At 63.3% G+C, this 17,535-nt stretch overlaps 2 protein-coding genes across 2 annotated transcripts; both read right to left on the bottom strand.

Annotated features, from left to right (window-relative positions):
• Window positions 1-935: 935 nt before the first annotated feature.
• CHLRE_01g006202v5 (uncharacterized protein) lies at window positions 936-5,557 on the bottom strand. The gene is made up of 5 exons (XM_043058196.1): window positions 4,962-5,557; window positions 2,200-3,282; window positions 1,476-1,952; window positions 1,234-1,344; window positions 936-1,118 (listed from the first exon to the last, which is right to left on the bottom strand). Exons 1-5 carry the CDS (start codon window positions 5,523-5,525, stop codon window positions 1,008-1,010), a joined length of 2,346 nt encoding a protein of 781 aa, XP_042928110.1. The 5' UTR covers window positions 5,526-5,557; the 3' UTR covers window positions 936-1,007.
• Window positions 5,558-7,275: 1,718 nt separating this feature from the next.
• Window positions 7,276-17,437, bottom strand: CHLRE_01g006150v5 (uncharacterized protein). The gene is made up of 17 exons (XM_043058195.1): window positions 17,158-17,437; window positions 16,800-16,949; window positions 16,387-16,485; window positions 15,919-15,980; window positions 15,441-15,570; window positions 14,766-14,861; window positions 14,322-14,383; window positions 13,900-14,029; window positions 13,420-13,563; window positions 13,049-13,076; window positions 12,571-12,647; window positions 10,842-10,896; window positions 10,479-10,637; window positions 10,137-10,259; window positions 9,708-9,823; window positions 9,352-9,525; window positions 7,276-8,714 (listed from the first exon to the last, which is right to left on the bottom strand). Exons 1-17 carry the CDS (start codon window positions 17,209-17,211, stop codon window positions 8,649-8,651), a joined length of 1,725 nt encoding a protein of 574 aa, XP_042928109.1. The 5' UTR covers window positions 17,212-17,437; the 3' UTR covers window positions 7,276-8,648.
• Between the last annotated feature and the right edge of the window lie 98 nt (window positions 17,438-17,535).

Genomic DNA, 17,535 nt, shown 5'->3' with positions numbered 1-17,535 from the left:
CCTGCGTTGCGCCCCAGGCAGCGGCGCCGCCAGTGACGGACGCGGGCTTCATGCTGGGGGACCGCATGGGTATGTGGGCCTCAGGCCCGCGGGGGGCGGGCGCGGTGCTGTGGAGCACTTTGCGGGCCACCTTCTTATACGCCGTCTGGTGTGCGTACTGGTCCCGCGAGCCTGCTAAGCAGACGTCGGAGCATGTGGTTCGGGAGGTGGTCAGCGAGCTGCGCAGGGTGATGCAGCTGCGTTTCACTGCCGCCACGCTAACCCCTGAAACCCTGTCGGCTCTGCCCACTCAGCTTCTCACCGCTCAGCTCAAGGCGGCTAAGCTGGAGCACTTTGTTGCCATCTGGTCGGCGGGTGGCGCGCTTTGTGAAGTGGAGGAGGTTCAGGGTGGGTCACCGAAGTTGAACTTGCGGCTGACGCTTGCATCACCTGTGCAGGCCCCCTAGGTTTCCTTTTGGGCGGCGGTTCGTTCCAGGCGCTGGCGTGGCGTTTATCGTCATCAGCTTATCTGGCGCCCATGTGTTTTAGCTCTGGCTGGCGTCGCAGCGCCTGGGCGGCTGTGGGACTTCCTGCACAGCGCGTCTTGCAGCGGGCTGGAGCCCGCTTAGTCAGCGCCACATCTGGCCCGTTTAGTGTTCTGCTTGTGTCTCCTCTGCCGGTTCTCCTGGGGTGTTGCTTAAGCAACCGACTTGTGGGGGTGGGGTGGGTTTGGGCGGGGCGAGTGCGTAGCGCTGGTGTTTTCTGTTCTGGCGCGCGGTGGTGGTGGTTCTTGCGGTTAGGCTGTGGTGTAGGTTGGTGCTTGGGTTAGGTCCGGCGGTGTTTTTGTGCAACCCCTCCCGGGGGGCGGGGGGGCCAGCCTCCTGCTCTGTCTGCCGGGTCGGGGTGGGGTGGGGTGGGATGGATGGGGGTGGTTGGTGGCGGTTTTTGAGGTGTTTGTTTTCTGGTTTTCTTCTCTTCTCTTCTCTTCTTGCCCTGTCAGGGTTCTGGTCTCGGGGACCAGGCTGCTTTCAGGCAGCAGGGGGGCAGCGCGTCTGCCCCTGTTCAACCTTGTAAGGATGATTCCTCAAAAAAATAAGGAGGAGCACACGGATCACGTTGGCGGCAGAGACGTCGCTGTTCTGGGGATGGGGAACGGGGAGGAAGAGGAGAGCGCACATGAGCTGTCCCAACCGTCAACCTGTCAATCAATCCGTCCCCAGTGCCCAGCCGTCCCCGCACATGCACGGTCCTCACCCAGGTCGTCAAGCAGTCGTTGCAGACTTTGACCGACCAGGGCTGCTGCCCCTCTTTCAGCCCCCCAAGCCGCTTGATGGCCATCTCCTGACACCCGCAGTTGTAGCAGGTCTACATGGTCGGGAGGGTGGGAGGGAGGGGGGCCACAGTTGTAGCAGGTCTGCATGGTTCCGCTAAAGCCAGGCATAAACCCAGCGGCCCACCCACCCACCGGCAATTGCAATCCCACTCAACCCACCCACCTTGGAGGTCTTGTATTCATCGATGATGAACACATGCTTGGCGTAGCGCTCACGGAGCAGCTTGATGAGCCGCCCCGTCGGCGCGCGCCCGCCCCTGACGGAGATGGGGGAGCCGCCCTTCCCTCCCTGGAAGGCCCACGAACCCCACCCCACCACCACCTCCTCCTTGGGCCTGCCGCCCGTGAGCTGCTTGGCGACGCGGTGGAGCGCGCGGTCGCGCTGGATGAACGCAGCCCAGCGCTTTCGGCGGAAGGCGGAGACGTGGTAGTGCCACAGCACGTGCAACGCGCCCCGGGACCCCGCCTCTGCCGGCCCCGCCGCCTCCGCCTGCCCCGCCGCCTGCCCCGCCTCCTGCCCCGCCGCCTGCCCTGCCGCCCCACTGACGAAGAGGTAGCGCAGGCGCTCTTCAAACCGGGCCGCCGACGCGGTCGCCGCCGTGGGGATGCCGCCGACGTACTCCTGCAGGGCTGGCGCAAGCTGTGGGCGGTTTGGCTGGAGTCGTTCCAGGCCTGACATGTGCCGCCAGTGGCCCATGCTCATATGGAATCGGCCCCGCTTCTGGCGCCGCCGCCGCGCTGTCCTGGCTCGCGGCTGCCAGTGCTTTGATTGCTTCCGGCGGTTTTTTTTTTTTTTGAGGAGGCGGTGGCCCCCCTTACGCCCGCCACCCTTGCGCCTGCGACGCGGCTCCGGCGGCAGCTGCCCAGGGCACAACTCCTCATAGCGCATCCAGCTGCTTGTCGTGCAGCTCGAGCAGGGAGCGCTGGGCAGGGCTGACACCCTCCCAAGCCCAGGGCCCTGGCTGGTACAGCGGAGACCGTGCTGCCATGAACCAATTCCCTCCCCCGCACGGGTCCACACCGATGATCTGCGTGGCCTTCATCTCCTCCAGGGTGCACAGCTCCTCCGCATCGGCGGGCGCGGTCGCCGGCTTCAAGTTGGCCAGCGGCTTGTTGTGCGCTTCTCGCGCCACGCTGCAGGCCACCCCGTCCGTGGTGATGTAGTTGGCGAAGGGGGCGTTGCGGGAGGTCACACCCCCGAGCTGGAACAGGCCCCAGCCGACGGCGTTCAGCGTGGCAGACGACTGCATGCCCCCGCCGCCAAACGCGGCCTGGACAAACGAGGAGGGTGCCACGGCGCCCGCGCCTGCACCGGCGAAGACCTCGCCATGGCGCCTTGCCAGGGTGGGCAGCAGCCCAGGAAGGCGGGCCATGGACGTGTTGTCAAGGGGCACATAGATCGGCGCGAAGGAGGGGCTGGGGGTCAGCGTGAACGGACGAGCGCGATGCAGTTCCCGGCGCAAGGACGCAAGCCGCTGCGTGTCCTCTCGCGTCAACGGCTGCGCCTGCGTCAGTTGCTGCACCTGCGCCCCCAGCTGATCGCGGCGTGCCTCAAGGCCTGCGAGAATCTCCGCGGCCCATTCCATGTGCCGCGTGCTGGCCTTCTTGTACGTGGCCTGCGCCCCCTTGACCTCCCACAGCAACAGCTCTGCGGCCCTTTTCGACGCACGCTGGGTGTTGACGTAGTCAACGAGGGCGGTCCAGGCTTGCGCGGCGGCGGCCCCGCCCGCAGGGCCGGCGCCCTGTGCCGCCGCCGCAGCCGCCGCGCCCGCGGCTTGCGCGGCGGCGGACCCGCCCGCAGGGCCGGCGCCCTGTGCCGCCGCCGCCGCCGCCGCGCCCGCGGCTTGCGCGGCGGCGCCCTGGGCCCAACCCACCCACCAGCGCGGCTGCTCTAACTCGCCGTCGTAGAGCACGGCATGCGCCATGCTCCATGCCAGCTTGTCCAGCTTTTCCGTGGCTGGAGTACGGAGCTGCGGGACATGGAACGTGGGAAAGGAGAAAAACTTTAGTAAAGGCGCCGCTTCCTTCGGCGGAAGGCGGAGAAGTGGTAGTGCCACAGCACGTGCACCGCGCCCCGGGGCCCCGCCTCTGCCGGCCCCGCCGCCTCCGCCTTTTTTTTTTTGAGGAATCATCCTTACAAGGTTGAACAGGGGCAGACGCGCTGCCCCCCTGCTGCCTGAAAGCAGCCTGGTCCCCGAGACCAGAACCCTGACAGGGCAAGAAGAGAAGAAAAGAGAAGAAAACAGAAAGCAAACACCTCGAAAACCGCCACCAACCACCCCCACCCATCCCACCACACCCCACCCCGACCCGGCAGACAGAGCAGGAGGCTGGCCCCCCCGCCCCCCGGGAGGGGTTGCACAAAAACACCGCCGGACCTAACCCAAGCACCAACCTACACCACAGCCTAACCGCAAGAACCACCACCACCGCGCGCCAGGAAAGAAAACACCAGCGCTACGCACTCGCCCCGCCCAAACCCACCCCACCCCCACAAGTCGGTTGCTTAAGCAACACCCCAGGAGAACCGGCAGAGGAGACACAAGCAGAAAACTAAGCGGGCCAGATGTGGCGCTGACTAAGCGGGCTCCAGCCCGCTGCAAGACGCGCTGTGCAGGAAGTCCCACAGCCGCCCAGGCGCTGCGACGCCAGCCAGAGCTAAAACACATGGGCGCCAGATAAGCTGATGACGATAAACGCCACGCCAGCGCCTGGAACGAACCGCCGCCCGAAAGGAAACCTAGGGGGCCTGCACAGGTGATGCAAGCGTCAGCCGCAAGTTCAACTTCGGTGACCCACCCTGAACCTCCTCCACTTCACACAGCGCGCCACCCGTCGTCCAGATGGCAACAAAGTGCTCCAGCTTAGCCGCCTTGAGCTGTGCGGTGAGAAGCTGAGTGGGCAGAGCCGACAGGGTTTCAGGGGTTAGCGTGGCGGCAGTGAAGCGCAGCCGCATCACCCTGCGCAGCTCGCTGACAACCTCCCGAACCACATGCTCCGACGTCTGCTTAGCAGGCTCGCGGGACCAGTACGCACACCAGACGGCGTACAAGAAGGTGGCCCGCAAAGTGCTCCACAGCACCGCGCCCGCCCCCCGCGGGCCTGAGGCCCACATACCCATGCGGTCCCCCAGCATGAAGCCCGCGTCCGTCACTGGCGGCGCCGCTGCCTGGGGCGCAACGCAGGCCTACAGCTGCTGCAGCCACGTCCTCGCCTGCGCATAAGCTGGACACTCCAGGAAGATGTGCGTCAGGCTGGCCCACGCCCGCGGGCCAGGTGGCCCGCAGGCGGGGTGAGGACAGTGCGCCCCCAACCGCCAGCACCCCGTGGTCACCCGTGGACGAATTCCCTTGCCCGCCCTGTACAGCCCACAAGGCAGGTAAGCATGTTGCAGCCGGTACACAAGTACCTTGGCCCCCCGACTGGCGTGGCTGTCCCACAGCCTCTGCCACATACCCCGCAGAAGGGACGCATCCGGGGGCGGCATGCGTGGGTCGCCCTCCACTGCCGCTGCTGCTGCCGCCGCCGCCGTGGCAGGCCCTGTGCTAGGCCCCGCCCCGCCCGCCGCCTGCTCCTGCAGCCGCGCGGACCGCCGCGGCCCCTCACCTGACTGCTGGGACGGGGACGCATACGACTGCAGTTCTCTCGCCGGCGTGTTCTGCAGCCCGGCTGCCGCAGAGGTGCGGTGGAGCCAGGGGTCCAGAGCCACCGGGTTATTGTGGAAATGCTGCGCCGCCGTGGTGGTCAGCTGCGCCGCTGCACGCTGCCCCGCCTCCTGCCCCGCCTCCTGCCCCGCCTCCTGCCCCGCCTCCTGCCCCGCCGCCTCCGCCTGCCCCACCTCTGCCGGCCCCACCTCCGCCTGCCCCACCTCGCGAAGCTCGTCGTCGATGCGGCAGCGAAAGCTGCGCGCCAGCCAGGCTGCGAAGTTTGCGCCGTAGTGGTTGTAGTGGACCAGTACGCACACCAGACGGCGTATAAGAAGGTGGTCCGCAAAGTGCTCCACAGCACCGCGCCCGCCCCCCGCGGGCCTGAGGCCCACATACCCATGCGGTCCCCCAGCATGAAGCCCGCGTCCGTCACTGGCGGCGCCGCTGCCTGGGGCGCAACGCAGGCCCACAGCTGCTGCAGCCACGTCCTCGCCTGCGCTGGACACTCCAGGAAGATGTGCGTTAGGCTGGCCGCACGTAATGCCTAAAAAAATGGTAATGCCCATACATGCTTAAAAACGCGTATTTTCCCACGTATGTACTACCGTATGTAGAGAACTACCACTTCCGGAGATCTACAACCCCCTCAGCAGGGTGCCGGGCAAGCGGGCAGTCCGGTTTCACCAAGAGCATCCCGGTCACCCCACCAGGAAGGGTCCTGGTTTACCAAAACCCATCCACACCTTGGTGGTGTGTAGACCCCCCCCCCTGTGGTGCAGGGAGTCCCTGGATGGGGTACGAGGCTGGAGCTCTGGGCCTGCCACTGGAGAGCTTTCAAGTTCAAGATCCAAGATTCAAGTGGAGCTCTGGGCCTGTCAACTGGAGAGCTCTAGATGATCTGTGTGGTCAAGACAGTGGCTGTGGTTGTCACCTAGCTGTTGAGAACTCCAGTAGGTGTGTGGTGTCACCTAGCTGTTGAGGTCTCCAGTAGGTGTGTGGTGGTACAAATTTCTCTTCTCTTCTCTGATCTCTGGCCCTATCGAGGTTCTGTGATATGATCCAGGCTGCCTTGGCAGTCGGGTGGTAGTGCGTCTACCACTGCAACCTTGTAAGGATGACTTCCAAAAAAAAAGGCGTTGCCGAGCCTCGCACACTTCATACTGCAAGAAATCCAGCTCGCCGTGGCCGTGCAGCAGCGGGTAGCACTGGAGCTGCGCCCGCCCACGGGCCGATCAGGTGGGGCTCCATGGGCCACGCGAGGGCCTTTTCGCCAGGCGCTGCAGTATCATACGCCAGGCGCTCGGCCAGCGTCCACAGCGCCTGCTTCTTACGGGCTGGCAGCATGCAGGATGACTTTTAAAAAAGAATGCAGGCTGCGGGCCTGCGGCCCAGTCCGCCACCGAGCCTGGTGCGGGATGGTCCGGGGCGGCCAGAAGCACCCGGCCAGACAAAGTCACCTGGAACAGCCCCCCATCAGGGGCGGACGCCCAGTCCCCCGTGGGCGCCACCAGCCAGGTGGGCGGTGGCGGAGGAGGCATAGGCGGTTGCAGGGCCTTTTTTTAAAAAAATTCATCCTTACAAGGTTGCGGTGGCAGACGCACTACCACCCTACTACTTTGCCTGCATCCACTCAGGCGGGATGGCTGCATAGGCCGCCTGGAGGGCCGGGTGCTGACGGGTTGCCTCCGGAGAGGCCAGGAGCTGCCGCACAGTGATGGGCAAACCAGGGGGCAGGGGCTCGGGCGGTGGCGCCAGAGGCTCGGCAGCGTCCCTGCTGGTGATGGCGGTGTTGTAGAACAGCGGTTCCGCCAGCACCGCCCGCTCATCGTGTTGGCCGGGCTGCTGGAAGGCCACACGCACGTGACGGGCGGGTGGCCCGGAACATAGAGATCGGTGATGTACCAGGCTCTACCAGGCTGTCTTCGGGTATCTTTGCCCAGCAGAAGGGGAGGAGCGTGTGTGCCCCTGGTCAACTCTGTAAGGATGAAGCCTCAAAAAAAGAAAGCAAAACGCATACCCGGACAGGCGCCGTACGACCCACAACAGAGGCAACGCTTTTTTTAGGCTTCATCCTTACAGAGTTGACCAGGGGCAGACACGCTCCCCTCTACTGCTGTGGGGTGTTGAGGGTTGCCTGGTGGGTGCTTGCCTTGTTTGCCTCTTCTCTGCTTGCCTCTCTGCCTCCTCTGCGTCCACATCGGAAACAGAACCGGCCGCCGGGACTGACCGCTGCGACCCATCCCGCCCAGGGCGGCTGCTGGCAGTCTTGTGGCGGCACCGCGAACGGCTAGCCCAGGGTTAGGCAGGGGCTGCCTTTTTTTAAGGCTTCTAAGGCTTCATCCTTACAGAGTTTGACCAGGGGCAGACACGCTCCCCCCGCCTTTTTTTTTGAGGTTTCATCCTTACAGAGTTGACCAGGGGCAGACACGCTCCTCCCCTACTGCTGGGCACAGAGACCCGAGGACAGCCTGGTCCCGCAGACCAGAACCCCGACAGGGCAAGAGGAGAAAGAGAAGAGAAGAAAAGGAGAGACCGCCGGCTGCAGGTGGCTCCAGGGGCCGCCCGGCTCAGCATCTCTTGGGATGCCCATGGATGTCCCAATCAGTACACGTTCCCTTTTCTGTAATGCCTAAAACAAGGAGGTGGCTGCCTTATGGCAGGAAAAGGGCTGATCCCGGGGCCACCTTGACGCGGGCGCCTACTAAGCACACGCCTCTATGTTGGGGGCCTTTGGCATCCCCGCAAATCCGGACATGGCCGGTTGGGTGGGGTGCACAGTCCGTGCTAACCCGCAGCTAACAAACTAGTCACGTCACTCGCCGCCAATCAACACGTGCACCCTCAGCCCCACGCCCTGCTAGCGCCGTTCAGGCTCTCAGCCCGGCCCCGCCGCCGGCGGCGGCCATGGCGGCCGCTGCAGCTTGGTCGGCCGCTCGAAGCCCATCAGCTTCAGCAGGAGGAGCACACGGATCACGTTGGCGGCGGAGACGTCGCGGTTCTGGGGATGGTAATGCCCATGCTAAAAAACGCGTATTTTCCCACGTATTGTACTACCAAGGACGGTGTACTAGTACATAGTACATACTTCGCAACGTACCCTGCTCTTTGGCAAACCCGAACTTGAAGAGCGTAGAACCGAACTGAGGTTCAAAAATCACAATCCGCTGCGTGCCTGCTTCTGCCGCTCAAGTCTCAGCAGTTGTGGAGGATTGTAAATCCGTACTGGTGTCTACACGTAACCCAAACATTCAGATGGCCCTACCTCCATGCCTCCACCCGCATTGTGCATCCCTGTCCTTGCTACACGGCTGCCTGGACGGCTCATGGCAAAACCGGCCCTCTCACATCCAGGGGTAACCCCCTTGTGGCCCTACGACGCGTGCTGGTGGGACCCTGTACGTCTTTCTTCCTGTTTCGCCTAATCACGCAGTCTGACCCGTTCGTGCTCCCCTCTGCTGCGCCATTGCACCGCTCCGCACACTCCTGCCTCCCTACTACAACTCGCTCTTTGCTCGGGCCCTTCTGAGCCCCCCGTGATACCTCGCTCACTCAATCACTCACTCATTCACACGCACACACACGTACACCCCTGATGCTGTAAGTAGCTGTCGCGCAGCGGCTGCTGCTGCACACAGTCGCACTCCAAGCTCTCCAGCGCCACCGTCCTACCCGTCACCCAAGCAGTGCTTCTACACGTCGGGCGGTAGGGCGTAGGGGCTCAGCTCACCCAGTTTGTCCGCATGCTCGCCCAGCACCTGTGTGTTTGTGGGGAGGGGCGATGTGGGCATGTGGGAGAGATTGTGTGTGTGTGTGTGTGTGTGTGTGTGTGTGTGAGTGTGTGTGTGTGTGTGTGTGTGTGTGTGTGTGTGTGTGTGTGTGTGTGTGTGTGTGTGTGTGTGTGTGTGTGTGTGTGTGTGTGTGTGTGTGTGTGTGTGTGTGTGTGTGTGTGTGTGTGTGTGTGTGTGTGTGTGTGTGTGTGTGTGTGTGTGTGTGTGTGTGTGTGTGTGTGTGTGTGTGTGTGGTCGTGTGTGTGTGTGCGCGGTTGCACGGAAGGGGTATCATTAGTGCGTGCGCGTAAGAGGGTTTGAGGCATTAGAGCAGTGCAAACAAGGGGCAGTGGGCAAGGGGGGGGGGGGCGGCGGTCGTTTGCGGTGGTTGTGCCGGCAGGGAAGCCAAGGACGAGATGGCAGACATACCAGAAGCAATGGCTGAAGCCGTACACACTCGCAGCCACCTGACCCACTACCGCTCTAAACCTCCACAATTCGGCCCTACTTTTGATCCAGAGAACGGCAACGGACTGGAAACGGCAACCGCATTCCGCACGCCACCTCCCCTCCTGTCCCCTTCAGCTCTCCACAGATATCCCCACGCACCCGCTCCCGCCCCCACCTGCTGCAGCGCGAACTCGTTCCTGAACAGCAGCACGGGCCGCCCGTACACATCCTTCATCACCGTCGTGTTGAACAGCCGCCCGCAGCCCTCCAGGACCCCCCAGCCGCCCGCCACCCAGCGCGCCACGTTGTACGACAGCGGCTCCAGCGTGGTGTCCACGCCGTACTCGTCCTGTGAAGTGTGCAAAAAAGATGTACGGCAAGGTAGGTTTACGGCAAGGGAGAGGGCCATGGACCATTTCCCCAGTATCGGTCCTTTACGAAGACCTCCACCCCAGCTTGCATGTCAAGCAGGAGACAAGGAAGCAAGGAGGCCACGGGGGAGAAGTCACCCACCCCACCCCCCACGCCTACCTTCATGCGGTACTGCACCACCTCGAACTGCAGCTGCCCCACCGCCGCCAGCACGGGGTCGGTGATGTACTCGTCAGTGCTGTACAGCACCTGTACGGCACCCTCGCCCAGCAGGCCTAAACAGGCAGGTGGCGGGGACAGGGATGGTGAGGCAATGGGACCAGGGTACGAGCACTGAGAATTGGAACAGCGGGCGATGTAGCAGGAAGGAGGGGGTTGTGATACCAGCCCAAGCTATACCAAACCAAAGGAGGGAGGGGAAGAACAGGGGGAAGCAGGCAGGGAAGGAGAAATGCGAGGTGGTGGTGGTGCTAAGGATGCCCGTATGGCTGAATGTCAACACCGCTCACCCTCCACTCCAACCCTCTCACTCGCTCTCAACCTCCACTCCACTCCAACCCTCCCCCGCTCGCTCCCCTGCGATCTCACCCTCCACCCCCTTGAGGAAGGGCTTCTTCTGGTTGGGCGGACAGCGCAGGTAGGCAAACAGCTCGGGCGAGAAGGTGGGGATGGGCGGGAAGGCCAGCGTGGGGCCCGTCACCAGCGTGTCGCCTGGGGGCATGGGAGAAAGGGGCGGGGAAGTGAGGTGAGGTGTGGTGTGGTGAGGCAGGGGTCTGGGGGCCGCAGTGAGGGAAGTCCGCTGCTCATGCTGTGCGTAGCAGCGCGCTGAGGCGGGCTGCAACGCCCACAGCATACCACACCACAACACAACACAACACAACAGGACACGACAAGACACGGGCGCGGCGTCAAGGGACGCACGAGACGCACCGATGGCGAAAGCTCCGGGGTTGGTGAGGCCGATGACGTCTCCCGCAAACCCCTCCTGCACCGTCTGGCGCTCGTTGGCGAACATGCGCTGCGGCGCCGCCAGCGTCACGGTGCGGCCACTGCGGGCCACCCGCACCTTCATGCCCTTCTCGAACTTGCCTGAGTATGTGTGTACGAGGGGAGAGCTGGTTTGGTTTGGTTGACGTGCGTTGATGTGTGTTAGTTGACGTGCTTCATCAAGAAGCCCGGAAGAAGATACAGGAGATGTAGCTGGGTAAGTCAAATATGAGTGGAAGGGTACACTATCTATGGCGTCGAGGCAACCTGAATAATTTGCTCGCCCAGCCCCAGCCGCCCACTCACCCGACACCACGCGCACGAACGCCACCTTGTCGCGGTGCTTGGGGTCCATGTTGGCCTGGATGGCGGGGGGTGAGGGGGGCGGAAATGCCGTATGTGTGTGGGGGGGGGGGTTGCAAGGATGGGTACAGAGAAGGGTAGCGAGGGGGGGGGGATTAGAGGGGCTGCAGGTTACAGAAAAGAAGAGAAAGACGGTTGACAGGTCAAGCATAAGCAGTAACCCATCCCGCCGCCCACCATTGCTGGCGGTTGCCGCCCGCCTCGGCTGTCCTATTCCGCCACCCAATCCATTCCTCACCCCCTATGCCAGTCCCGCATCGGCACCCTCAACCCCACCCAACGTGCCATCCTGCGGCGGTTCCGGCTCAGTCGGCGGTTCCTGGACGACCTGTTATGCCTTAACAACCCCTGGCTTAAGCACCTGCTCTACACCTCCCAGTCCTATGAGGGCCTCCGTGGCCTCTACCCACCGGCCCTGGCTGTCCCTGAGCAGTCCCACCCCCACCTCCCGCCCTCCTGCGTCCCCTTCCTCGACGTCCTCCTCTGCTCCACCGTGCACCTGGGCCGCTGCTGGATCGTCACCCAGCTGTACGACAAGCGTGAGCAGCCAGCCTTTGGTGGGGTCCGCCTCTCCCGTTTCGTCGCCCGCCACTCCTCCGTCAATGAGCAGTGCAAGCGGAACATCTTCGTCAGCCAGTTTCATCGCCTGGCCCGCGTCATCAAGTGCGTGGAAAACTTTGCCTACGAGGCCGCACAGCTGGTGGCCGCCCTCAGTGCGCAAGGCTACTCCCGGCCGTGCATGTTCCGCCAATTCACCACCCTTCTCTGGCGTAACCCCCACCTGTTCTACTTCGTCCGCCGTGGTCACCCGGAGCCCCCCGCCCCCCCTACCCAGCCCCATCAACCCCTTGACCTCCTCGCCCGGCTCCATGTCTACCTTCGTGGCGCGCCGCCACCTGCCCCACCGCCGGCTGCCGGACTACCCTAGCCCCTTAGCATTATTTTATTCCCCCGCCCGCCAACCCCCCGTGAGTACCCGCTGACATTCCCTGACGGCCCGCCGTGTCACCTGCCTGTGCGCGCCACCTGCATGCCCCGCCCTTCCTCCCGACTAACCATCCCTGCATCTGGGTGCCCCCTCTGCGTGCGGGGCATCCAGGCTGGCAGTGCCTGTGGGGAGCCGTACGCGGCCCGCACACTGCCCAGCACCCCGTCATCTCTCCCCTAACTGGTCCCCATGCCTCCCACATCTACCTCTTAACCCTTGCCTCACGCCCTCTCTGCCTCTTTCGCCGCCTGGGCTTGTGTGTAGTCTTGTCTTTGTTATCCCTTCTTTATCCTACTGCCGACACGCCTCGGCCCTTTCACTGTGCCCTGCCCTTCCGATTTTTGCCTTGCCCCTTTCCCACATGTCGTGCTCCTGGCCCGACGCTCCCTGCCTGGCGTCGGGGCTGCTTTCCTGGTCGCCAGGTAAGTCGTGGGTTTTGCTTGTCGCGTCCGCGTGCCTGTCTTGTGCTGTTGTGCGCGTCACCGAGCCCGGGCGGCGACATTTATCGCCGGCGCCGCTCGTCCTGCTGCTCCACGACGCCTCGACCCACATCCCATAAGTATTATCGCTCGCAACTAACGCCTCTGCCTGCACTCTCGTTTTCGTTGGTTTTGGTTTAGTTTGGGCTGGTATTTACAACCCCCCCCTCCCAGGGGCATGAACGGCTACCCCCACCCTCCGCACCTGCAGCTTGAAGACCAGTCCTGTGAAATTGGGCGAGGTGGGCGCCACAGCCACACCGCTGCGGGTGGCGGCGGGGCCTGCGACGTAGCGGCGTTTTTGTTTGTGTGTGCAAGTGTGTTATGGTTAAGACGGGGGGCACGAGCAACAGAGGCAACAGAATGTGCAGGGGAGGACCTGGAGTAGCAGAGACGCGCGGGGGCGCTGGAGGGTGGAGTGGAGTGGAGTGGAGTGTGACATACATACGGTGTTTCCGTGTTTGGCTAGGACCGTGGATCAGAAGCAGGTGGATGGTGGGGGTGGTGTCACGTGACAGCTGACACGAAACACAGTTTGCCCCTGCTGCTCCACGACGCCTCGGCCCCCATCCCATAAGCATTATCACTTGCAACTAACGCCTCTGCCTGTGCTCCGCCCGTTTTCGCTTGCTTTGGTTTAGTTTGGGCTGGAATTTACAACCCTCCCCCCCCACCGCCCGCACCTGGCTTCGCGGCTTGTTGGATGAAGGTCTGTGTGCGTGGGCAGCAGTGGACGGGCAGGAGGACTATGTGATTGCTTGTGCTGTATGACATCGTCGACAAGCGGGCGACATCGCAGCGGCTGACCTCCCCCCTAACATGCACGGCCCTTTTCACACGTACTTTGCTTTAACGCCCACCCTATCCCACCCACTCTCAGGCCCAACGTCGCTCACTGGGGCTGGTGCATCAGCCCCCCCCCCCCACACCACACACACACACACACAGCACACACACACACACACACACACACACACACACACACACACACACACACACACACACACACACACACACACACACACAGCACGCCCACCCCATGCTCCTCACCCACCTCCAGCAGCTCCACGTCCTCCTGCAGCTGCTCCCACAGGTCGGGCTCAATCAGCTGCCGCAGCTCCGGGTCAGACAGCTCGTACTCGGACTTGGAGGCGCCCTTGGCGCGACCCGCCTGGCCGCGCTTCTCGTACAGCACCACCTGAGCAAGGGGGCAGCGGAGGGGGAGGGGGGAGGCGGGTGAGTGGGAGGTGTGGGTTGAAGGTTTGGGTGGTGGCAGAGGGAGACCAGTTGGAAGCAAATGGGGGCACAACGCTTTCTTTTCCTTTCCTTTCCTCTTGAAAGCGCAGCACGTTCAAGGACCCTTGCACGCGTCTTCCCAACCACGTGCCCTGCTGCCCTCCACCTCCAGGCCGCTTGCTCGCCCGCACCTATCATCCCGTTACCCCCGCCCCTTCTCACCCTCTTCCCCTCCCCCCTTCACTTCATATATGATACACACCATCCCATGGATGGCTACCCCCCCCCACACACACACCTTTTGTGTGGGTCTGTGGTACACCCCCACGAAGCGGTCGCCGCTGCCGATGGGCCAGTTGACGGGGTAGCTCTGCAGCCCGAACTCCTTCTCCAGCTGCTCTATGATCTCAAAGCCGTTCAGGGCGGGGCTGCGGCGGGGGAGAGAGGTTGGGCGGTGTGGGCGATGTAGGTGGCGTGGGGTTAGGGTTGGGCGGTGTGGGGGCGGTGTGCGGATGGCGGTGTGTGTGTGTGTGTGTGTGTGTGTGTGTGTGTGTGTGTGTGTGTGTGTGTGTGTGTGTGTGTGTGTGTGTGTGTGTGTTTGTATGCATGTACGAAGGTGTGCGTGAAATTCAGGGCGGGGCAGGGCATACATGCCTGCCTAAGGGGCTGATGTGGACCTCTGGCGCACCCTCCCTCCCACCCATCCTCCCACCCACCCACCGGTCCATCTTGTTCACAAAGGTGAACACGGGCAGGCCGCGCAGCCGAGCCACTGCAAACAGCTGTGGTGGGTGGGGGAGGTAATGGAGGGAGAGGTGGGTTCAGTGACAGGAGGAGCAGCATTGCAATAAAAATGTGACGGGGTGTGCGCACCCCCCCACCCCCGAGGCCAGAGCCAGCGAGAAGCGCAGCGCAGGTGAGGCTGAGGGCCATGCGGCGTCGCAAGCGGATCAGGGCGGGGCCCCAAACGGTGTGTGGGCCCACATAAGGCCCAGACCGATGTCTTTACACGCCTCCCTGTTCAGAGGACAGCGGCCCCCCGGACCCCGCATCTCCACTGCCTCCACACCGCCTCCCATCGCCCCGCCTCCTGTCTCGCCCACAACCCATAACCCTCTCGTTTGATCCTGCCCTCTCTACCCCACCCCACCCCCCTCCACTCGCCTTGCGTGTCTGCGGCTCGATGCCCTTGGCTCCGTCCACCAGCAGCACGGCGTTGTCGGCGGCGGCCAGGGTGCGGTAGGTGTCCTCGCTGAAGTCCTGGGCGGCATGGGGGGCAGGGGCGAGGGGGAGGCGGGGGTTGGGAATACCAGCCCAAACAAAACCAAACACTGCGAAACTAGCGGAGCACAGGCAGGGGGGAGGGGGATTGCACAGAGAAGTGTAGCGAAGTAGACAGCAGGTGTTGTGTTGTGCGTACCGATGACCGACGGGGGGAGGGGGAGTGAGCGAGAGGGAGAGGGTGGGAGAAGGAAGAAGGGGAGGATGTGCACACACCGATACACGGGGGGTTCCAGGCGTTTTGCGGGTAAGTATGACTACCGGGGTCAACGCGGCAAGACGACGCTCGGTATTCGGTAGGTATCCGCAAGTAACTCCGGCACCGCTTGGGCGGGCTTTTTTATAACACACCGATACACGCAGCTCAATGCGAGTTACCGCGTGCGCCCGCCCTTTTGCACCCGTCCCAACAAGGGTCTGCCTCGACCTACCCCCTACACACCATTGACATTGGAGATGATGTCTACTGGAGATTATTACACCAGCTTTCCGCCCCCCCCCCACACACACACATACACACACATACACACACGCACACACACACACATAGCCCCGCACCTGGTGACCGGGCGTGTCCAGCAGGTTCAGCTGGCAGCCGCAGTACTCGAAGGTGAGGGCTGTGGAGGTGATGGAGATGCCGCGCTGCTTCTCCAGCTCCATCCAGTCGGACGTGGCGGAGCGGGAGGACCTGAAGCAGGGAATGGAAAAAGGGAGAGCAGGGGAGGGAGAGGGAGGGGAGGGGAGGAGGAAGAGGATGAGGGGGAGGGAGAGAATGAGGGGTCGGTCAGGGGTGGTTGGTTGGGGATGGGGCAAAGAGGGAGGGTTGGTGAGCCGGCTGCTTGGGCGAGAGCTCTGATGCGTGGGCGCCACAGCAAGCTCCAGGCTCGGGGTCCTGCTTTTACTACCGTGCCCAAGACATTACCATTCGTGGTCCTTCTCCCACGCATCTACAACCCCTGCCGCGGTCCGCCCCCACCCCGTCTGCTCGCCCCCTCCGGCCCCCCTCTCCACCCCCCACCCCTCTGCCGCCACCCACCTGCGCGCCTTGACCTCTCCGGCCTCGTGGATGGCGCCGCCGTACAGCAGCAGCTTCTCGGTCTGTGTGTGCGTGTGTGCGAGTGCGTGGCGTGGTGACGTTGCGGCGAGAATTTGTGTACACACACACACACACACACACACACACACACACACACACACACACACACACACACACACACACACACACACACACGCACGCACACACACACACACACGCACACACCCCTCACGCCCTTGCGCCCACACCATTCATGCCCATACCCACCTCATCTACACTCTCACCACACCCAAACACCCAAGAACCCCACACCCCACACCCACACCCCTCACGCCCACATCCCTCACGCCCATACCCCTCACACCCACGCCCTCACACCCGTCACACCCGCTGCTAGCCCGCTCACCACGACGCTAGGCTGCATGCACTCACCACTACCCTACGCTTACCCGCTGCGAGCCCACTCACCATGGTGGTTTTACCCGCATCGGGGTGTGAGATGATGGCGAAGTTGCGGCGGCGGCCCACCTCGCGCTCCAACACCTCCGCCGTCAGCGCCGCGGCGGCCTGGCGTTGGAGCGCACACGGCGTGGTGGAGCGAAGGCGCGAAGGGGGAGGGGAGATTCCGGTTGGCGTGGGAATGGCACGTGCACAGGAGGTCCAGCCGAGAGCCTCATTACAGGTCAATGATGAAGCTCAAGCCAGTCATCATGATGCTCAATACACGTGGATGCTGCTCCTCTGCTCCCCGCCACTTGCACCAGGCCCAACCGCTGGCAACGCATGTTGCTCACTGCCACCCCAAACACCAACGCCCAACAGCCCCCCTTGGCCAGCACCCAGCCTCCCCCGCCCTCCCCCCGGTTGTGCTGCTGCCGCACCTGCTCCGCCTGCTGCTGCTGCTGCACCGCCCGTACGGTGGCGGCGGTGCCGACCTCGTCCGCCAGTGCCTCAGCCACAGGCGAGGGCGGCAGCTCCGCGGGCTGCTGCTGCTGCTGCGGCTGCTGCTCCTCAGCCACCGCCCGTACCACCTGCAAAGTGTTGCGTTCCGCGTTTTCAACAACACTGACAAGTGCGATTCTTACAGCTCATGCCAGTATGCGTTGAGGGGCGCCGTGCGAAGGGCGTGACACCGCTGGGCAGCAACACGTCCAGGGTTTTGACGCCTGAACCAGTCAGCGCTGGTCGCTTTCGGCTCCAAACCCCTCATACCACCGAGAAGTGCTAAGATGGACTTACTTCGGTGTTAACAGAAGCGCCCTCGCCCTCGCCCACAGCGCGACTGGGCAGCATCGTCCGCTGAGGCCGGGCTGATGGGCGAGAAACCCCGATGCATTGTGACCTAGCAGTGCTACGAATATGGGTGCTCGCGCCTGGCGCTGCTGGCAGGAAGGCCCTCATGCTGCTGAGGTGAAAGGTCAACACAGCCGTGCAAGGCTATTTCCGTGCAATACGTGGTCCTAGTATCTGCTAGACCACTCAGCAGTAACAAGCATTTTCCCAAGCGCCAACCCACATCGACTGGGCCAAGCCGTTCATTCATCAGCGCTTTTGGCGTCGCCCACGACGATGCTCCATTATAACTTGTGATAATTAACACAATACGCATTCACAGTC

Source organism: Chlamydomonas reinhardtii, chromosome 1, assembly GCF_000002595.2.
Source record: "Chlamydomonas reinhardtii strain CC-503 cw92 mt+ chromosome 1, whole genome shotgun sequence".
Taxonomy (NCBI): Eukaryota; Viridiplantae; Chlorophyta; class Chlorophyceae; order Chlamydomonadales; family Chlamydomonadaceae; genus Chlamydomonas; species Chlamydomonas reinhardtii.
Note: the sequence above shows the minus strand (reverse complement) of the source record. Positions and strands in the feature narration are given on the sequence as shown.

Excerpts from the sequence above, each read along its gene's own strand:
- CHLRE_01g006150v5 (XM_043058195.1), bottom strand. The coding sequence starts at position 17,211 with ATGCTGCCCAGTCGCGCTGTGGGCGAGGGCGAGGGCGCTTCTGTTAAC. Across the intron at positions 15,571-15,918 it reads GGAGAGGTCAAGGCGCGCAG|GTCCTCCCGCTCCGCCACGT; the intron begins GTGGGTGGCGGC and ends TCCCTGCTTCAG. Across the intron at positions 9,526-9,707 it reads TGGTGCAGTACCGCATGAAG|GACGAGTACGGCGTGGACAC; the intron begins GTAGGCGTGGGG and ends CACACTTCACAG.
- CHLRE_01g006202v5 (XM_043058196.1), bottom strand. The coding sequence starts at position 5,525 with ATGGGCATTACCATTTTTTTAGGCATTACGTGCGGCCAGCCTAACGCA. Across the intron at positions 1,953-2,199 it reads TGCACGACAAGCAGCTGGAT|CTTGCGCCAGCCCTGCAGGA; the intron begins GCGCTATGAGGA and ends AACCGCCCACAG. Across the intron at positions 1,119-1,233 it reads ACGACTGCTTGACGACCTGG|AACAGCGACGTCTCTGCCGC; the intron begins GTGAGGACCGTG and ends CCCCATCCCCAG.